This window comes from Elephas maximus, chromosome 15, assembly GCF_024166365.1.
Source record: "Elephas maximus indicus isolate mEleMax1 chromosome 15, mEleMax1 primary haplotype, whole genome shotgun sequence".
Lineage (NCBI taxonomy): Eukaryota > Metazoa > Chordata > Mammalia > Proboscidea > Elephantidae > Elephas > Elephas maximus.
In genome coordinates, this window is record NC_064833.1 from 3,577,707 (window position 1) to 3,599,611 (window position 21,905).

General features: G+C 47.1%; 1 protein-coding gene across 4 annotated transcripts in view; it reads right to left on the minus strand.

The window, feature by feature from the left end:
* DENND3 (DENN domain containing 3) overlaps positions 1–21,905 on the minus strand; it is a 94,219-nt gene that overhangs the window by 41,156 nt on the left and 31,158 nt on the right. For all 4 annotated transcript variants that reach the window (XM_049853499.1, XM_049853498.1, XM_049853497.1 and 1 more), the window contains exons 9-10: positions 18,137–18,292; positions 12,425–12,521 (exon numbers count right to left, since the gene is read on the minus strand). In XM_049853499.1, the coding sequence (XP_049709456.1) occupies positions 12,425–12,521; positions 18,137–18,292 (253 nt within the window). The remainder of the gene's footprint in view (positions 1–12,424; positions 12,522–18,136; positions 18,293–21,905) is intronic.

Here is a 21,905-nt window from a genome sequence, read left to right on the forward strand (position 1 = left end):
GGCTGAGACAAGGGCCTTCCCCCAGAGCCAATAGAGAGAGCCTTCCCCTAGAGCTGGCCCTGAATTTGGACTTCTAGTCTCCTAAACTGTGAGAAAAGGAACTTCTGTTCTTTAAAACCACCCACTTGTGGTATTTCTGTTATAGCAGCACTAGAGAACTCATACACCAGACAGAGAGAGGAGACGCAAACCACCCAGATCCACGCAGGAGTGCTGGGGTTCAACGAGGAACAAGGAAACGCCTGGCAGAAAAATGGAGAAAGGGAAGAGGCCCCACAGATGGGAGAGGCACTAGAGACAGGGGCAGGGGGCAGCAGGAGGGGCAGGGGAAGGGGCAGCTGTGGGCCACCTCACTGCAGGTTACGGGTTAGGTGGGGCTCACAAAGCTGCCAAGGATCACTGGGAAGGACCAGAAGAAAATGCTGAGGGAAGGTTCTGGAAGAGACAGAGGAAGGAGGAGAAGACTTGGGGAGCTTCCACAGGGCCACTTCATCGTCATAGTCCCCAAAACAGGCCCTGAGCTCTGAGTCCTGGGTTTTCTCTGACCATGGGTTCCTTTGACTTTCCCTGGTCTGAGCTGATGGTAGAGTCCCTGGGTGGCACAAACGGTAAAGCGCTTAGCTGCTAACCCAAAGGTTGTAGGTTCAAAGCCACTCAGAGCTACCTGGGAAAAAGGCCTGGCAATCTGCTTCCAAAAAATCAGCCACTGGAACAGGGCTTTGAACCAGTAATTTTCAGTTAGAACCCGCTATTTAGAACAATCTTGTTAAACTATAGATTCTGACTCAGTATATCTGGGGTTGAAAGGCAAATTCTCAGCAGGGGGCCAAACCGAAAATAACCAGTTTGAAGCCCTGCACTGAAAACGTTCCTGAGCACAGTCCTACCCTGGCACACGTGGGGTCGCTGTGAGCCAGCATCGACCTGACGGCCACTGGTCATGGTGTCGCTGTGAGCCAGCATCGACCTGACGGCCACTGGTCATGGTGTCGCTGTGAGCCAGCATCGACCTGACGGCCACTGGTCGTGGTGGAACTGGCGGCCAGCTGCTACTTACGACTGTTCAGGTCAAAAGTGGAGTCACTGTGACTCCCTTCTTTCTTTCCTAACTGACCCATCAGGAAATCCGGAACCAGGCCACCCCTCACCACCTCCACTGGGACTAGAAGGGTCCAAGCCACCATCCCTCTCTGATTATGGCAATGGCCTCCTAATTGCCCCCTCTCCTGCCCGCTATCCTCCCCAAGAATCGATCCCCTACAACACACTCAGGTAGATCCTTTAAAAACCTATGTCAGACCCGGTCCCTCCTCTGCTCCAAAGCCTGGAGGGCCCCCCACTTCCCTGGCGTGTCGTTTAAATGAGCTGGAGGTGCACTGGGCCAGAATGGGCACCCACAAGGGCACAGCCAGGCCTGTCCTCGGAGGCCATGGCACAGGACTGGACACCGCTGTGTGTGCTCTGAGAGTATTCACAGGATGAATGGACAAATTCCACCTTTGTTCTGCTCCTCACTTCCACAGGTGGAAAAAATGTTTTCCCAACACTGACTTTACCGAGGTATATTGAAACGCTGAGTCCGAGGTATCCACATATAGAACAGGCCACATTTCAAAATTAAACATAAGCAGTGAAAGTGTTTCCTCTGCCATGGTGCTGTAGGGGAGGTTCGGCCTCACTCTCCTGCTGCAGACAGCTGAAAATGCAATAAAACAGGTGTTGGACAAGGGGTGGCCCTCAGCTGTGATTCCCGAATGGGGAGACAGGAGGTGAGCCCGAGGCTGCCCAGCTTTCCAGAGGAACATTCTAAATGCAGGCAGGTAGAGAGGGGTCTCTCTTAGCCATCTAGTGCTGCTACAACAGAAATACGATGAGTGGATGGCTTCAACAAACAGAGATTTATTCTCTCACAGTCTAGGAGGCTAGAAGTCCAAATTCAGCACGCCAGCCCCTAGGGAAGGCTTTCTTTCTCTGTTGGCTCTGGGGGAAGGGCCTCGTCACCAATCTTCCCTGGCTAAGGAGTTTCTCTGCGCAGGGACCCCAGGTCCAAATCACGTGCTCCACTCCTGGCTCTTCTTGCTTTGTAGTAATGAGGCCCCTCTCCCCTCTGCTCACTTCTCTCCTTTATATCTCAAAAGAGGTTGACTCAAGATACAACCTAATCCTGTAGATTGAGTCCTGCCTCACTGACATAACTGCTTCTAATCCTGTCTTATTAACATCTTAGAGGTAGGATTTACAACACAGAAAAATCACATCAGATCACAAAATGGTGGACAACTAACTACACAATACCGGGAATCATGGCCTAGCCAAGTCGACACACATTTTTGGGAGACACAATCCATAAGACGCTCCAAACAGCCAGATTGAGAGTCCTCAGTGGTCACCTGGGGCACTGAGCAGTGACACGAGGGCTCATGCATTCCTAGAAGAAGGGCTAATCGATTCCTACAGCAAAAGCTACTTTCGAACCACCCTACAAAGAGTAAAAACAAGCCCCTAAAGAATCAAGACTCATGGCGTCCCCATGTGTGCAGAGTACAACTGCTCCACAAGGTCTTTAAGGCTGTGACCTTTTGGAAGCAGATTGCCAGGCCTGTCTTCTGAAGTCCTCTGGGTGGGTTAGAACCACCAGCCTTTTGGCTAATAGTCAAGAGCTTGACTGTCTGCACCACCCAGGGACAAGGGGTTGCCATGAGTCAGAATTGACTGGATGTCAATTAACAAGAGCAAAGAATCAAGAGGGTTGGCAAGTAGCTTAACTACCTGTCAAAGCAAATCACAAAACATTTTTTGTAATAGACACAAACTGGAAACAATCCAAATGCTCATCAACAAGTGAAGAGTAACGTGTGGGCCATGTGGGCCAAACAAACAGAGAAACACTCTTGACAGTCAAACACCACTCACGGTCAAACACCGCTCACAGTCAAACACCGCTCACAGTCAAACACCGCTCACAGTCAAACAGTGCTCACAGTCAAACACCGCTCACAGTCAAACACTGGTAACAGTCAAACACCGCCAACAGTGAACCACCGCTCACAGTCAAACACTGCTCACAGTCAAACACTGCTCACAGTGAAATACTGCTAACAGTCAAACACTGCTCACAGTGAAACATTGCTAACAGTCAAACACTGCTAACAGTCAAACACTGCTAACAGTCAAACACTGCTCAGAGTCAAACACTGCCAAAAGTCAAACACTGCTCACAGTGAAACACTGCTCACAGTCAAACACTGCTCACAGTCAAACACTGCTCACAGTCAAACACTGCTAACAACAGGCAAACACTGCAAACAGTGAAACACTGCTCACAGTGAAACACTGCAAACAGTGAACCACTGCTCACAGTCAAACACTGCTCACAGTCAAACACTGCTCACAGTCAAACACTGCTCACAGTCAAACACGGCTCACAGTCAAACACGGCTCACAGTCAAACACGGCTCACAGTCAAACACGGCTCACAGTCAAACACGGCTCACAGTCAAACACTGCTAACAGTGAAACACTCCTCACAGTCAAACACTGCTCACAGTCAAACACTGCTCACAGTCAAACACTGCTCACAGTCAAACACTGCTCACAGTCAAACACTGCTCACAGTCAAACATGGCTCACAGTGAAACACTGCTAACAGTCAAACACTGCTAACAGTGAAAGACTCCTCACAGTCAAACACTGCTCACAGTCAAACACTGCTCACAGTCAAACACTGCTAACAGTCAAACACTGCTCACAGTCAAACACTGCAAACAGTGAAACACTAATACCAGGCAAACACTGCTCACAGTCAAACACGGCTCACCGTCAAACACTGCTAACAGTGAAACACTGGTAACAGTCAAACACTGCTCACAGTGAAACACTGCTCACAGTCAAACACTGCTCACAGTCAAACACTGCTCACAGTCAAACACTGCTAACAGTCAAACACTGCTCACAGTCAAACACTGCTCACAGTCAAACACTGCTCACAGTCAAACACGGCTAACAGTCAAACACTGCTCACAGTCAAACACTGCTCACAGTGAAACACTGCTAACAGTCAAACACTGCAAAGAGTGAAAAACTGCAGTCAAACACTGCTCACAGGCAAACACTGCTCACAGTGAAACACTGCTCACAGGCAAACACTGCAAACAGTGAAACACTGCTCACAGTCAAACACTGCTCACAGTCAAACACCGCTAACAGTCAAACACCGCTCACAGTCAAACACCGCTCACAGTGAAACACCGCTCACAGTGAAACACTGCAAACAGTGAAACACTGCAAACAGTCAACCACTGCTCACAGTCAAACACTGCAAACAGGCAAACACTACTCACCGTCAAACACTGCAAACAGTCAAACACTGCTCACAGTCAAACACTGCTCACGGTCAAACACTGCTCACAGTCAAACACGGCTAACAAACACTGCTCACAGTCAAACACTGCTCACAGTGAAACACTGCTAACAGTCAAACACTGCAAAGAGTAAAAAACTGCAGTCAAACACTGCTCACAGTCAAACACTGCTCACAGTGAAACACTGCTCACAGGCAAACACTGCAAACAGTGAAACACTGCTCACAGTCAAACACTGCTCACAGTCAAACACTGCTCAGGGTCAAACACTGCTAACAGTCAAACACCGCTAACAGTCAAACACCGCTCACAGTGAAACACTGCTCACAGTGAAACACTGCAAACAGTCAAACACCGCTAACAGTCAAACACCGCTCACAGTGAAACACTGCTCACAGTCAAACACTGCTCACAGTCAAACACTGCAAACAGGCAAACACTACTCACCGTCAAACACTGCAAACAGTCAAACACTGCTCACAGTGAAACACTGCTCACAGGTAAACACTGCTCACAGTCAAACACTGCTCACAGTGAAACACTGCTAACAGTCAAACACTGCTCACAGTGAAACACTGCTCACAGTCAAACACTGCAAACAGAGAAACACTACTAACAGTCAAACACTGCTCACAGTCAAACAGTGCTCACAGTCAAACACTGCTCACAGCGAAACACTGCTAACAGTCAAACACTGCTCACAGTGAAACACTGCCTACAGGCAAACACTGCAAAGAGTGAAACACTGCTAATAGTCAAACACTGCTCACAGTCAAACACTGCTCACAGTCAAACACTGCTAACAGTGAAACACTGCAAACAGGCAAACACTGCTCACCGTCTAACACTGCTAAAAGTGAAACACTGCTCACAGTCAAACACTCCGAACAGTGAAACACTGCTAATAGTCAAACACTGCTCACAGTCAAACACCGCTCACAGTCAAACACTGCTCACAGTCAAACACCCCTCACAGTGAAACACCGCTCACAATCAAACGCTGCTCACAGTCAAACACTGCTCACAGTCAAACACTGCTCACAGTCAAACACTGCAAACAGTGAAACACTGCTAATAGTCAAACACTGCTCACAGTCAAACACCGCTCACAGTGAAACACTGCTCACAGTCAAAAACCGCTCACAGTCAAACACCGCTCACAGTGAAACACCGCTCACAGTCAAACACCGCTCACAGTCAAACACCGCTCACAGTGAAACACCGCTCACAGTCAAACACCGCTCACAGTCAAACACCGCCCACAGTCAAACACCGCTCACAGTCAAACACAGCTCACAGTCAAACACCGCTCACAGTCAAACACTGCTCACAGTCAAACACCGCCCACAGTCAAACACCGCACACAGTCAAACACCGCTCACAGTCAAACACGGCTCACAGTCAAACACGGCTCACAGTCAAACACTGCTCACAGTGAAACACTGCTCACAGTGAAACACTGCTCACAGTGAAACACTGCTCACAGTGAAACACTGCTCACAGTCAAACACGGCTCACAGTCAAACACGGCTCACAGTCAAACACGGCTCACAGTCAAACACTGCTCACAGTCAAACACGGCTCACAGTGAAACACTGCAAACAGTGAAACACTGCTACCAGGCAAACACTGCTCACAGTGAAACACAGCTCACCGTCAACCACTGCAAACAGTGAAACACTGCTCACAGTCAAACACTGCAAACAGTGAAACACTACTACCAGGCAAACACTGCTCACAGTGAAACACGGCTCACCGTCAAACACTGCTCACAGTGAAATACTGCTCACAGTCAAACACTTCAAACAGTGAAACACTGCTCACAGTCAAACACGGCTAACAGTCAAACACGGCTCACAGTCAAATACTGCAAAAAGTGAAACACTGCTCACAGTCAAACACTGCTCACAGTGAAACACTGCTAACAGTCAAACACTGCTAACAGGCAAACACTGTTCACCGTCAAACACTGCTCACAGTCAAACACTGCTCACAGTAAAACACTGCCAACAGTGAAACACTGCTAACAGTCATACACTGCTCACAGTCAAACACTGCTCACAAGAAAACACTGCCAACAGTGAAACACTGCTAACAGTCAAAGACTGCTCACAGTCAAACACTGCTCACAGTGAAACACTGCTCACAGTCAAACACTGCCAACAGTGAAACACTGCTAACAGTAAAACACTGCTCACAGTGAAACACTGCTCACAGTCAAACACTCCTCACAGTCAAACACTGCAAACAGTGAAACACTGCTCACAGTCAAACACTGCAAACAGGCAAACACTGCTCACAGTCAAACACTGCTCACAGTAAAACACTGCCAACAGTGAAACACTGCTAACAGTCAAACACTGCTCACAGTCAAACACTGCTCACAGTAAAACACTGCCAACAGTGAAACACTGCCAACAGTGAAACACTGCTCACAGTCAAACACTGCTCACAGTCAAACACTGCCAACAGTGAAACACTGCCAACAGTCAAACACTGCTCACAGTGAAACACTGCTCACAGTGAAACACTGCTCACAGTCAAGCACTCCTTACAGTCAAACACGGCTCACAGTCAAACACGGCTCACAGTCAAACACTGCTCACAGTCAAACACTGCTCACAGTGAAACACTGCTCACAGTCAAACACTTCTCACAGTCAAACACTGCTCACAGTCAAACACTGCAAACAGTGAAGCACTGCTAACAGTCAAACACTGCTACAGTCAAACACTGCTCACAGTCAAACACTGCTCACAGCGAAACACCGCTAACAGTCAAACACTGCTAACAACAGGCAAACACTGCTAACAACAGGCAAACACTGCTCACAGTCAAACACTGCTCCCAGTAAAACACTGCTCACAGTCAAACACGGCTCACAGTCAAACACGGCTAACAGTGAAACACTGCTCACAGTCAAACACTGCTCACAGTGAAACACTGCTAACAGTCAAACACTGCAAACAGTGAAACACTGCTAACAGTCAAATACTGCTCACAGTGAAACACAGATCACCGTCAAACACTGCAAACAGTGAAATACTGCTCACAGTCAAACACTGCAAACAGTGAAACACTGCTCACAGTCAAACACTGCTCACAGTCAAATACTGCTCACAGTGAAACACTGCTCACAGTCAAACACTGCTCACAGTGAAACACTGCTAACAGTCAAACACTGCAAAGAGTGAAACACTGCAAACAGTCAAACACTGCTCACAGTCAAACACTGATAACAGTCAAACACTGCTCACAGTCAAATACTGCTTACAGTCAAACACTGCTCACAGTGAAACACTGCTAACAGGCAAACACTGCTCACAGTGAAACACTGCAAACAGTGAAACTCTGCTAACAGTCAAACACTGCTCACAGTCACACACTGATAACAGTGAAACACTGCTCACAGTCAAACACTGCTCACAGTCAAACACTGCTAACAGTGAAACACTGCTCACAGTCAAACACTGCAAACAGTGAAACACTGCTCACAGTCAAACACTGCTCACAGTCAAACACTGCTCACAGTCAAACACGGCTCACCGTCAAACACTGTAAACAGTGAAACACTGCTCACAGTGAAACACTGCAAACAGTGAAACACTGCAAACAGTGAAACACTGCTAACAGTCAAACACTGCTCACAGTGAAACACGGCTCACTGTCAAACACTGCTCACAGTGAAATACTGCTCACAGTCAAACACTGCAAACAGTGAAACACTGCTCACAGTCAAACACTGCTCACAGTCAAACACTGCTCACAGGCAAACACTGCAAAGAGTGAAACACTGCTCACAGTCAAACACTGCTCACAGTCAAACACTGCTCACAGTCAAACACGCCTAACAGTTAAACACGGCTCACAGTCAAATACTGCAAACAGTGAAACACTGCTCACAGTCAAACACTGCTCACAGTAAAACACTGCCAACAGTGAAACACTGCTAACAGTCAAACACTGCTCACAGTCAAACACTGCTCACAGTGAAACACTGCTCACAGTCAAACACTGCCAACAGTGAAACACTGCTAACAGTACAACACTGCTCACAGTCAAACACTCCTCACAGTCAAACACTGCAAACAGTGAAACACTGCTCACAGTCAAACACTGCAAACAGTGAAGCACTGCTAACAGTCAAACACTGCTACAGTCAAACACTGCTCACAGTCAAACACTGCTCACAGCGAAACACCGCTAACAGTCAAACACTGCTAACAACAGGCAAACACTGCTAACAACAGGCAAACACTGCTAACAACAGGCAAACACTGCTCACAGTCAAACACTGCTCCCAGTAAAACACTGCTCGCAGTCAAACACGGCTCACAGTCAAACACGGCTAACAGTGAAACACTGCTCACAGTCAATCACTGCTCACAGTGAAACACTGCTAACAGTCAAACACTGCAAACAGTGAAACACTGCTAACAGTCAAATACTGCTCACAGTGAAACACAGATCACCGTCAAACACTGCAAACAGTGAAATACTGCTCACAGTCAAACACTGCAAACAGTGAAACACTGCTCACATTCAAACACTGCTCACAGTCAAATACTGCTCACAGTGAAACACTGCTCACAGTCAAACACTGCTCACAGTGAAACACTGCTAACAGTCAAACACTGCAAAGAGTGAAACACTGCAAACAGTCAAACACTGCTCACAGTCAAACACGGCTAACAGTTAAACACGGCTCACAGTCAAATACTGCAAACAGTGAAACACTGCTCACAGTCAAACACTGCTCACAGTAAAACACTGCTCACAGTGAAACACTGCTCACAGTCAAACACTGCCAACAGTGAAACACTGCTCACAGTGAAACACTGCTCACAGTCAAACACTCCTCACAGTCAAACACTGCAAACAGTGAAACACTGCTCACAGTCAAACACTGCACAGAGTGAAACACTGCTCACAGTCAAGCACTGCAAACAGGCAAACACTGCTCACAGTCAAACACTGCTCACAGTCAAACACTGATCACAGTAAAACACTGCCAACAGTGAAACACTGCTAACAGTCAAACACTGCTCACAGTCAAACACTGCTCACAGTCAAACACTGCCAACAGTGAAACACTGCCAACAGTCAAACACTACTCACAGTCAAACACTGCTCACAGTCAAACACTGCTCACAGTCAAACACTGCAAACAGTGAAACACTGCTAACAGTCAAACACTGCTCACAGTCAAACACTGCTCACAGTCAAACACTGCTCACAGTCAAACACTGCTCACAGTCAAACACTGCGCACAGTCAAGCACTCCTTACAGTCAAACACGGCTCACAGTCAAACACGGCTCACAGTCAAACACTGCTCACAGTCAAACACTGCTCACAGTGAAACACTGCTCACAGTCAAACACTTCTCACAGTCAAACACTGCTCACAGTCAAACACTGCAAACAGTGAAACACTGCTCACAGTCAAACACTGCTCACAGTCAAACACTGCGCACAGTGAAACACTGCTCACAGTCAAACACTGCTCACAGTCAAACACTGCGCACAGTCAAGCACTCCTTACAGTCAAACACGGCTCACAGTCAAACACGGCTCACAGTCAAACACTGCTCACAGTCAAGCACTGCTCACAGTGAAACACTGCTCACAGTCAAACACTTCTCACAGTGAAACACTGCTCACAGTCAAACACTGCAAACAGTGAAACACTGCTAACAGTCAAACACTGCTACAGTCAAACACTGCTCACAGTCAAACACTGCTCACAGTCAAACACTGCTCACAGCGAAACACCGCTAACAGTCAAACACTGCTCACAGTCAAACACTGCTAACAACAGGCAAACACTGCTAACAACAGGCAAACACTGCTCACAGTGAAACACTGCTCACAGTCAAACACTGCTCACAGTCAAACACGGCTAACAGTCAAACACTGCTCACAGTCAAACACTGCTCACAGTGAAACACTGCTAACAGTCAAACACTGCAAACAGTGAAACACTGCTAACAGTCAAATACTGCTCACAGTGAAACACAGATCACCGTCAAACACTGCAAACATTGAAACACTGCTCACAGTCAAACACTGCTAACAGTCAAACACTGCTAACAATCACACTGCTCACAGTGAAACACGGCTCATAGTGAAGCACTGCTAACAGGAAAACACTGCTCACCGTCAAACACTGCTCACAGTGAAACACTGCTCACAGTCAAACACTGCAAACAGTCAAACACTGCTCACAGTCAAACACTGCTAACTATCACACTGCTCACAGTGAAACACTGCTCACAGTGAAACACTGCTAACAGGAAAACACTGCTCACAGTGAAACACTGCTCACAGTCAAACACTGCAAACAGTGAAACACTGCTCACAGTCAAACACTGCTCACAGTCAAACACTACTCACAGTCAAACACTGCTCACAGTCAAACACTGCTCACAGTCAAACACTGCTAACAGGCAAACACTGCTAACAGGCAAACACTGCTAACAGGCAAAGAGAACGTTGTGCTGAGAACGTGGGAACATGGACCGATCTCACACACAGTGAGCTGACGCCCGAAGGCAAGCGAAGGGCCCAGGCATAGTGATTCCAGGTGTGAAGTCTCACGTAAATATGAAGTCTCATCTACCGTGGAAGAGGTGCTGGGGCCTGGGAGGGTGGGGGATGGACGGGGAAGGGTACAGAAACCATCTGGGAGGATGGAAATGTTCTCCATCTAGTTTGGGTAGGTGCTTACACAGGTATGTGTGTTGGCCAAAATCCAGCAAACTACACACGTACAACAGATGCATTTTATTGTATGTAAATTATAATTATAAAAGCTAATTAAAAGACTAACAGATGGGAAACAACCCAAGTGTCCCTTACAGATGAACGGGTAAACAGAGTTGCGGCAAGGGTGGTGAAGGCCCAGGGCAATCTCTAAGTCGCTCCCTTCCTCCCAATTACAAGATGAACAGACAGTAATAGCTGTGACTAGTCCACGGAAACACCCTCCTCCCTTTTTGTCCTGTTGCCTCAGTCAGGCACCTGTCATATTTGCGGCATCTTAGAATGTTATTCCACATCCCCTTCGACTTGTGCCCTGGGGCGATGGCCCAACCTTGGACTTGTGCCGTGGGGCGAGTTCCCTCATCTGTGTCCCCCGACCGGCACGCCCCCATCACTGTGTCTCTGGATAAACACCAGGCAGTTCATCACACAGCTATGGGGTATTACTCAGCCAAAAAGAGAAAGAAAGTCCTGATCCATGCTAGAGCTCGGATGAACCCTGAAGACATCATGCTGAGTGAAGTAGGCCACATTTGGCATGATCCCATTTATAGGAAATGTCTGGAATAGGTACATCCACCCTCAAGCCACCTTTAAACTAAGTAACAGTTTGGCTCAAAGAGTAAAGACTGTCACCCTTGAATACTGTGCCCTTTTAGAAAATTATCTAAGACCATATGGACGACAGGTCTTTTCACAGTGTAGATGAGAAGGCTGGGGAGCAGGGAGTTTCAGTCAACGGGCGTGAGACAGCTAGGCAGAGATAAGGAGAATGCTCACACAATGTGTGAAGACCGGAACCAATGTCATGGTCGTCATGTCTAGACACAGCTGAATGGGAGTGGGTTTTGCTGTGCATATTTTTGCCAAACATAAAATATTAGTATCAAAAATAAAAAAGAGAGAGGATACGGGATTGTTAAAAGAAAAAGAAAAGGCCAATCTATAGAGACAAAAGTGGGCTGGTGGCTCCAGGAATGAGGGGAGGGGGCCCTGAGAGTGACTGCTATGTAACGTTTCAGACCTAGATTGTGGTCATGGTCATGCAACGGTATGAACGTACTTAATGCCACTGAACGGTAGGCTTTAGGACACTAACACTGCTAAATTTCACCACAATAAAAAAAAGGAAAGAAAGAAAGAGATGGTCAACACCCAGGAGAAGCTGGGTCAAACTTTCTTGAAAAGTGATAAAATCAATCAAATATTAACAGATGTGAAAGTAACTTATTGTGAAAGCTGCCTTAATACAGAGAAGCATAAAGGGCTGAACCTGCACGCAGGGCCGCACACCTCTTACCTGTTTGTAAAACTCGTGATCCCCTGCAGCTCTCGTCTTGAGAAATTCTTCACTGTTAAATACTCGATGTTCGTAGTTTAAATGATTCTTCACCTCCCTGACAAACAGAACAGAGAGGCTAAGGGTGGAAATATTTTCAAGTACCTCAAAGACGTATCACCATCAGCGGCAGAAAAACGACACTGTGAGAAGCCCTGTTCTGCAGGAGGATTACCCTGACACCAAAAGCATACAGTGTGGATGCATTTTGTGGTCAAGCCGTTCCTCACTTTAAGCATAACTGTTCCCTGCAACTGGAATAAAGCCTGGGGAGGGAGTGCCACCATCTTCTCCTTCAAGCCCCCAGTTCTTGACACAAATTAAGACACAACAGCTTTTCTTTACTAACCAAATGCAGCTGAGAGCACGGACGTGTCGCAGGAAGAGTGGCAGAGCGCCAGGTAGACCGGCCGCGTCTGACCCAGCTCAGCCCCCAGCCTGAAGCCTCTTCGCTTGTTACCCCGTGTCCTCACCTGTCAAACTGCGGGATTTTAGCCTAAACACGGAGCCAATGACTACAAGGCATATTCAGTACGTACTACAGGCAAAGACGTCCCTCCATCTAGCAGGAAAACATTTCATCCAGCAGAAAGAAAGTTTGGTGATCTGTAGTCATATTTTCTGCTTTTATCAACTCACTAAGCTTAAAAATTGTTTTAAAAATGAAAGCCTTGATCATAAAATATTTCATCTTCAAGGACCAAAAGGAAGACAGTATACCCTACACCCAGGGTACACCGCTGTGAGCTAAGAGATCACACATCCTGTCTATAATTCACCATCCCATTTCTTTTCCCGAATAAGTTATTGGCTTGATATAAATAAACGCATCGAGAGAATAATGCCATCCTGATTCTGGCTTTGAAACAACCAAGCTGAGTCTTGTCAGCTGAGCGAGCCCTACTACAGAGCCTCACAGTGGAACTTCCCTCCAGAACAGAAAGGACCTGGCAGCAGGCAGCCCGTGGAGTTTACCAAAGGGGCCACCTTCCTTGGCTGCTGGACCCCGGGAGAGAGTGGCAAGCGTAAGAGAGCTGGAAGAGAAAGAGGAGAAGAAAGAGTTGGAAGAAAGAAAAGGCCAAAACACACTTCCACAAAGATGAAGCTTGAACTAAAAATTACTTATGCACACAGCTGACAAATGTTGAGGGGTTTATCTGCCATATGTTCCATAAATGACTGCATATCTAGGCTAGAGATAGCAACTTACTGAATCCCGATACCTAAACCCGTTCCCCTCAAGTTGATTTCGACTCGTGGCAAACCCGTGTGTTACAGAGTAGGACCACTCCATAGGGATTTCTTGGCTGAACGTTTACAGGAGCACATCACTAGGCCTTTTTTCACGGCACCACTAGGTTGGCCCAAACCACCAGTCTTTCAGTTAGTTGTTGTTGTTAGGCGTCATTGAGTCAGTTCCACCTCATAGTGCCCCTGTGTACCACAGAACAAAACACTACCCGGTCCTGTGACATCCTCACAATCACTGCTATGTTTGAGCCTGTTGTGGCAACCACTCTGTCAATTAGTCTTGCTGAGGGTCTTCCTCTTTTTCAATGACTCCCTACTTTACCAAGCATGATGTCCTTATCCAGAGACTGGTCCCTCCTGATAACATGCCCAAAGTACCTGAGATGAAGTCTCGTCATCCTCCCTTCTAAGGTGCATTCTCGCTGTACTTCTGCCAGGACAGACTTGTTTGTTCTTCTGGTAGTCCATGCTATATTCAGTATTCTTTGCTAACACCATAATTCAAATACATCAGTTCTTCTTCAGTCTTCCTTATTTATTGTCCAACTTTTGCATGCATATGAGGCAGTTGAAAATACCATGGCTTGGTCAGGAGCACTTTAGTCCTAAAAGTGACGTCTTTGCTTTTTAACACTTTAAAGAGGTCTTTTGCAGCAGACTGGCCCGGTGAGATACATCCTTTGATTTCTTGACTGCTGCTTCCGTGGGCACTGATTGTGGATCCAAGTAAAATGAAATCCTTGACAACTTCAATCCTTTCTCTGTTTATCATGATGTTGCTTATTGGTCCAGTTGTGAAGATTTTTGTTTTATGTTGAGGTGTAATCCATACTGAAGGCTGTAGTCTTTGATCTTCATCAATAAGTGCTTCAAGTCCTCTTCACTTTCAGCAAGCAAGGTTGTGCCATCTGCATAACCCAAAGCAAGGTTGTTAATAAGTCTTCCTCCAATCCTGATGCCTCGTTCTTCTTCATACAGTCCAGCTTCTCAGATTATTTGCTCAGCATACAGATTGAATAGCTATGGTGAGGGATACAACCCTGATACACACCTTTCCTGATTTTAAACCATACAGTATCCTCTTCTTCTTTTCGAACTAGTGCCTCTTGATCCGTGTACAGATTCCTCATGAGCACAATTAAGTGTTCTGGAATTCCCATCTCCACAATGTTATCCATAATTTGTGATCCACATAGTCGAATGCCTTAGCGCAGCCAATAAAACACAGGTAAACACCTTTCTGGTATTCTCTGCTTTCGGCCAGGATCCATCTGACATGAGCAATGATATCCCTGGTTCCACATCCTCTTTTGAACTCAGCTTGAATTTCTGGTAGTTCCCTGTCAATGTACTACTGTAACTGTTTTTGAATTATTTTTAGCAAAATTTTACTTGTGTGTGATACTAATGATATTGTCTGATAATTTCCACATTCTATTGGATCATCTTTCTTTGTCATGAGCACAAATGTGGATCTCTTCCAGTTGGTTGGCCAGGTAGCTGTCTTACAAATTTCTTGGCACAGACAAGTCAGTGTTTCCAGCGCTGCATCCATTTGTTGAAACATCTCAGTTGGTATCCACCAATTTCTGGAGCCTTGTTTTTTGCCAGTGTTTTCAGTCAGTGCAGCTTGAACTTCTTCCTTCAATAACATCAGTTCTTGATCATATGCTACCTCCTAAAATGGTTGAATGGTGACCAATTCTTTTTGGTACAGTGACTCTGTGTCTTCCTTCCATCTTCTTTTGATGCTTTTGCGTCGCTCAATATTTTGCCCACAGAATCCTTCACTATTGCACCTCGAGGCTTGAATTTTCTCTTCAGTTGTTTTGCTTGAGAAATGCCAAGTGTGTTCTTCCCTTTTGGTTTTCTAACTCTGGGTCTTTGCACATTTCATTATAACACTCTTTGTCTTCTTGAGTCACCCTTTGAAATCTTCTGTTCAGCTCTTTTACTTCATCATTTCTTCCATTCTCTTTAGCTACTCTACATTCAAGAGCAAGCTCCAGAGTCTCTTCTGACATCCATTTTGGTTTTTTATTTCTTTCCTGTTTTTTTTAATGACCTCTTGCTTTCTTCAAGTATATGGCCTTGATGTCATTCCACAATTCCTCTGGTCTTTGGTCATTAGTCTTCAATACGTCAAATCTATTCTTAGGATGGCCTCTAAATTCAGGTGGGATACACTCAAGGTTATACTTTGGCTCTTGTGGACTTGTTTTAATTTTGTTCAGCTTCAGCTTGAATTGCATATTAGCAATTGATGATCTGTTCCGCACTCGGTCCCTGGTCTTGTACTGGCTGATGATATTGAGCTTTTCCATCATCTGTTTCCACAGATGTAGTCTATTTGATTCCTGTGTATTTTATCCGGCAAGGTCCGCGCATATAGTCACTGGTTTATGAACTGTTGAAAACGGTATTTGCAATGACTAAATCTAAAAAAAAAAAAAAAAAATCTAGATCTTGCAAAATTCTATTACGCGACCTCCAGCATCATTTCTATCACCAAGGCCATGCTTTCCAACTACCTATCCTTCTTTGTTTCCAACTTTCATTTTCCAATCATGAGTAATTATTAATTACCTTCAATGTCTTCATCTTTGGCCTTAATGTTTGGTGTGTAAATTTGAATAACAATCTTATTAACTGGTCTACCTTGTAGGCATAGGGATATAATTCTATCACTGAGAGCACTGTACTTCAGGATAGACCTCGAAATGTTCTTTTTGATGATGAATTCCTCTTCAATTTGTCATTCCCAGCACAGTAGACCATATGATTGTCAAATTCAAAATGGCCAATATCAGTCCATTGCAGCTCATGAATGCCTAGGATGTTGATGTTTATAAATTCCATTTCATTTTTGACGACTCCAATTTTCCCAGATTCGTTTTTCGTACATTCCAGGTTCTGATTATTAACAGATGTTTGCAGCTGTTTCTTCTCATTTCAAGTCATGCCGCGTCAGCAAACAAAGGTCCTGGAAGCTTGACTCTATCCATGTCATTAAGGCTGACTCTACTTTGAGGAGGCAGCTCTTCCCCAGGCGTCTTTCGAGTGCTTTCCAACCTGGGGGGCTTATCTTCCAGCACCATATCAATGTTCTGCTGCTATCCACGAGGTTTTCGCTGGCCAATGTTTTCAGAAGTAGATCACTAGGTCTTTCTTCCTAGGCTGTCTTAGTCTGACATACAGGTTAGTAGTTAAGAGCAAACCGTTTGAGGCTCCCAGGGAATATTAGAATTAACTTTTCTGATCTAGGTAACCGATTCCAGCTCAAACGTCACAAAAACCATATCACGCAACAGATACCTGACAGTGACAATTATAGGAGGGAAGGGAAAGCAGGGAGCTTTCTAACAGCACCAAGTCCTGAGATGCTCCCTCTTGGCAGGTCTCCTGTGGGGGCTTCATCACCTCGTTCATGTTGTTATTGTGTCAGCTGCTGTCGAGTTGACCCCCAACTCACAGTGACCCCAGGCATAAGGAACAAAACACCGCCCGGTCGCACGCCATCCCCATGATTGGTTGTGGATTGGACAGTTGTAATACATATAGTTTTCATTGGCTGGTTTTTAGAAGTAGATTGCCAGACCTTTCTTCCTAGTCTTAATCTCAAAGCTCTACTGAAACCTGTTCAGCATCATAGCAACACATAAGCCTCCAGTGACAGACGGGTGGTAGCTACACGTGAGGTGCATTGCTGGGAATCGAACTCGGGTCTCCCTTGTGGAAGATGAGAATTCTACCACTGCCCCTCTAGTCCACGAGTCGTGATAAAATGATCCACCCGTCCATCCCCACCCCCATCTCCTGGACTCAGGCCTCCCAGGACAGACCTGCCTAGACCCTGCGTCATTAGCGCCAGCACACGCCCAGCACAGACAAGCCCTCCGTGAACACTGTCCTCAGATATTCTCCTTCCTACAGGCCCAGCTGAGACACTGCAGCCGAGATGAGAATCTGCAGGAGAGAGAGGGGACTGTGGTTGTTAGGTGGCCTCGAGTCGATCTAATTCAGACTCATAGCAACCCCGTGTGACAGAGTAGAGCTGCTCCGTAGGGTTCCCTAGGCTAGAATATTTATGGGCCCAGTTTGCCAGGTCTTTCTCCCAGAGTCACTAGTGGGTTTGAACCACCAACCTTTCTGTTAGCAGTTGAGTGCTTAATTGTTGAGCCACCAGGGCTCCTTGAGGGGGGTTCGAAAACCCTGTGCAGGTCAGAATAGAAACAGCAAACTGAAAAATGGACCTGCTGGCTGTTAACAGCCACACGAAAAGGTTTGGGGGGCTGGAGCCACCTTCTTTTTTTCTTTTTTTTTTTTTAGCCACCTCCTTCTTGCTGTGACAAATCCCGACTGCCTGAGCTTTGGGGGCCCTGCTATCCTCAGTACCTGAGCGCAGGCTGGCAAGCCTCCTACCTGAAGATGTCGACAAGAAGCTGGAGAGTGACCTGCTGGATCTGGCCGTTCAGTTTCTGCTGCCACGCGCGCCGACGGCCCTGGCCCTCGTTCAGATCTGTGCTCGAACTGCAGTGAGCAAGATCCAGCTCCTGGTGCAGCTGAAGGCTCTGGATGCTGGAAAGAAGAGAGGCAGCTGACTGCAGAGCATCGTTGACCCGTGACTGTTGTACTAGTGACATAGAGCTCGCCAGGATAGTACGCGTGCTTTCGCCAGGTAAACACTTTTATAAGACCAACCAACTGCCATTGCGTCAACCCCAACTCATGGCAACCCCGTGTGCGCAGTGTAGAACTGTGCTCCATAGGGTTTTCAATGGCTGGTTTTCCAGAAGAAGAACACCAGGCCTTTCCGATGAGGTTCCTCCAGGAAGGCTCAAACCTCCAGCCTTTCAGATAGCGGCCAAATGCTTAGCCATTTGAACCATGTGGAGACTTTTACCAAATGCCCAAAATACACAGCAGTAACTTGGAGGGGGTGATCTTCCAACACATCCCTGGACACAACCCAAGTGTCCATCAACAGACAAACAGAAACGCAAACGTGGTCCATCCGTACAATGCCATAAAGAGAAACAAAGTCCTGATCCATGCTGTGACATGGGTGAACCCTGAGAACACAATGCCGAGTGAAAGAAGTCTGTCACGGACGGACACGTATTGTATGATCCCATTTATACGAAATGTCTACAACAGGCAAATCCATAGAGACCAACATTTTTTAGTGGTTACCAGGGGCTGAGGGAGGGAGGGACGGAGAGCTACTGTTTAATGGATACCGAGTTTCTGTTCGGGGGATGAAAAAGTTTTGGAATGGACAGCGCTGATGGCTGCACAACACGATGACTTTAAGTAATTTCCCTAAATTGTACACTGAAAACAATTAAAATGGTATATACATTTTATCACAGTAAACTCTAAAAAGTACATTAGTGGAAAAGTTTATTCACCTGCAATGTAAACTATCACTGATGCAGAATTCACAAAGGCCACGACCTTGGACCACGTTCACTTTTATCCAAGCTAATCACTCCGAGCCCCTGTGCTGTCCTGACTGGCTAGTCAGGAGCTGCCTAGAAGCTTTCCCTCTCATCCCCTGCCCAGGCAGGCTCCTATGGTGTCTATACCCTGCACCCAATGTTCTGTGTGCCACAGCTCTGGGCCTGCCAGGGGACGGCCACCTTCTCATCTGGAGCTACTGGCGGAGGGGGGGGGGTGGGAGGGCTCAGGGTGCACCTCTGTAAACCTGAGTCAGCCGCTGGCCTGGGGCTGTGATGGCTGGGACCCCGTCCCTGCCTCCAGGAGGGTCGGGGCAAGAGTATGAGGGATGGGGCAAGGGTAGGAGGGTTGGGGTGAGGGTAGGAGGGTTGGGGTGAGGGTAGGAGGGTTGGGGTGAGGGTAGGAGGGTTGGGTGAGGGTAGGAGGGTCGGGGCGAGGGTAGGAGGGTTGGAATGAGGGTAGGAGGGTTGGAATGAGGGTAAGAGGGTCAGGACAAGGGTAGGAGGGACGGGGCGAGGACAGGAGGGTCAGGAGAAGGGTAGGAGGGTCAAGATGAGGGTAGGAGGGTCAGGATGCAGGTACGACAGTTTGGGGCAAGGGTAGGAGGGTCAGAGTGAGGATAGGAGGGACAGGGTGAGGTTAGGAGGGTCAAGGCGAGGGTAGGAGGGTCAGAAGAATGGTAGGAGGGTTGGAGCGAGGATAGGAGGGTCAGGAAAAGGGCAAGAGAGTCAGAAGGGTAGGAAGGTCAAGGCAAAGGCACACTTCATCAATGTGGTGAGGATGGGGGCAGAGAGGACGTCTCGGGGAAGCTGGTCAAACACCAACGCACAGACACACACAAAGACTTCCCACCTTCATGAGGAGACAACCCCCATGGCCCTGATCATGTTCCTGGGGGCCTCATACAGATGCCAAGGTCATTCACATTTATAAAACCAAGTCTAGCAGACCGAGGCTGTCAGGGATGCCACACCCCATGCCCCAACTGCGGGATGGGATCCAGTCTTTGCATCGACACTATAAAATTCTGCCAATAACCTGCAGATGAAGGCGAGAACCCCGCCTTCATGGGAATGACAGCACTAAGAGGTAAATACCAGACACGTTCTGCTGAATGCGGGCCAACCTCTGCAACAGGACGTCACACTCTGACAGGCACACAGCCGAAGTCGGCTGGTGCTTACCAGGGAGTAAACAGGGCAACGAGGAATGTGAGCTTTGCCTTCTAAGCGCACACAGGGAAATTCCCAATGGAAGACCCCTGAGCGCCAGTCGCCCGTCTGCCCCAGCAGGAAAGCCTTGTGAGCACCACGTTCGCACAGAAAACAGAAAGAGCAAACACTCCACCTCTGCGCTGGCGGTACCATGGCTTCTGGGTCTTTTGACTTTTTTTAAGATGGAAGGAACAATAACTTAGGTAGCACACCTACATATTTTGCAGAATCCCTTCAAGTAGAAGGGCTATGGATTCCAAGGTAGAGGTAAGAGGTCAGACAAGCCAGGTAGAAGGAAGGTGCCTTGGTTTCCTGGGGCTGACATAACAAAACACCCCTGTGGGCGGCTTTAAAGACTAGGAATTTTTCTCACGGTTAGAAGTCTGGGTTCAGGGTGCAGCTCTAGGGGAAGGTCCTTCTTTGTCTCTTGCAGCTTCTGGTAGCTGTGCAGTCCTTGGTGCTCGGGGCTTGTAGATGCGTCTGCTGTCTTCCATCCTGCTTTTTATAAGCCACTCAGAACGGATTAGGTTTAGGACCCACGCTATTCTGGAATTGCTCCATTAACATAACAAAAGAAAAACCTGTTTCCAAACAGGGCCAATTTGCTGGTACAGAGGTTAGGGCTTCAATTCAACTTTTTTGGGGGACATAATTCAATCCACAGAAAAGCCAAGGCCAACAGTGCCTCCTTCTTCTCCAGTCTTCCCAGGGTTCAGCTCTTCCCTGATTTGAGTTCCCAGTAAACAGACTAGATAAAGGCCAAAAGGGGTTACCACTGGGCTAAATACAAGCTGCCACACGCCAAACCAGAAACAAGCACAACCTGGCTATATTCACAAAAAACACCTACAAGCAATTCCAGGTCTGTCATGGATTGAACTGTGTCCCCCGAAAATATCTGTCAACTTGGCTAGGCCATGATTCCCAGTATCGTGTGATTGTCCACCATGTTGTCATCTGACGTGGTTTTCCTGTGTTGCAAATCCTGTCTCTACAATGTTAATGAGGTGGGATTAGAAGCAGTTATGTAGAATCAGTCTACAAGATTAATTTACGATTTAAGCCAATCTCTTTTGAGATACAAAAGGGAGAAGCAAGCAGAGAGACAGGGGACCTCATACCACCAAGAAAGCAGTACCGGGAGAAGCCCACATCCTTTGGACCCAGGATCCTGCGCCTGAGAAGCTCCTAGATCAGGGGAAGATCGATGACGAGGACCTTCCCCTGAAGCTGACAGAGAAGGAAAGCCTTCCCCTGGAGTTGGGCCCTAAATTCAGACTTCTAACCTCCCAGACTGTGAAAGGATAAACTTCTGTTTGTTCAAGCCATCCCCTGGTGGTGTTTCTGTTACAGCAGCACTAGATGACTAAGACAGGGGCTCACCTTGTTCCCAGCCCTCCACCTATCACTCCACGTGTCACCTGACAGTGTGGCAATGGCAGTCAGACCCCACGTGGCCTGGCCTAAAAAGCAGACTCTCTCCTGCTGCATTTTATTAAATTCCAAAGAAAAAGCAC